General features: G+C 37.8%; 1 protein-coding gene across 2 annotated transcripts in view; it reads right to left on the minus strand.

Moving 5' to 3' along the window:
* Positions 1-379, minus strand: part of LOC106536729 (glioma tumor suppressor candidate region gene 1 protein) — a gene marked incomplete at its 5' end in the record, with an annotated part of 5,600 nt that extends 5,221 nt beyond the window's left edge. For both annotated transcript variants that reach the window (XM_014034050.1, XM_014034049.1), the window contains 1 exon segment: positions 231-379. In XM_014034050.1, coding sequence (XP_013889504.1) covers positions 231-379 — 149 coding nt within the window.
* Positions 380-423: the final 44 nt, after the last annotated feature.

The following is a 423-nucleotide window of genomic DNA, read 5'->3' on the forward strand; positions in this document are numbered from 1 at the left end:
CTTCTGCTACGTTTTGCTTTAATTTTTTATTTTACTAATGTTAGCTTTAGTTTTGCTAATATTAGCTTTGATTTTGCTAATTTTACTTTTTAGCTTTAGCTAGATTTTGCTTAAACTTTTTATTTTACCAATGTTAGAATTTGTTTTGCAAATTTTATCTTTTGTTCTGATTGTTGTCAGTTTAACAGCTCATTTTCAGCTCCTTTCGGTCCTGCAGATGATGTTTTTACCTTTCTGATAATCTTGGGAGGAGTTTGCAGTTCCCTGGTAGAGGTGGTAAGGCAGCAGTCTGTGCAGCGTGTCGTCAATTGAGCTAAAAGGAGTGCCGTAGTTGGGGTGAAGCACTGAGCTCTGATGTTTTCTGAGCTGCTCCAACACTCTGCAGTGAGATAATGACACACACACACACACACACACACACAC

Source organism: Austrofundulus limnaeus, unplaced genomic scaffold (assembly GCF_001266775.1).
Source record: "Austrofundulus limnaeus strain Quisiro unplaced genomic scaffold, Austrofundulus_limnaeus-1.0 Scaffold1951, whole genome shotgun sequence".
Taxonomy (NCBI): Eukaryota; Metazoa; Chordata; class Actinopteri; order Cyprinodontiformes; family Rivulidae; genus Austrofundulus; species Austrofundulus limnaeus.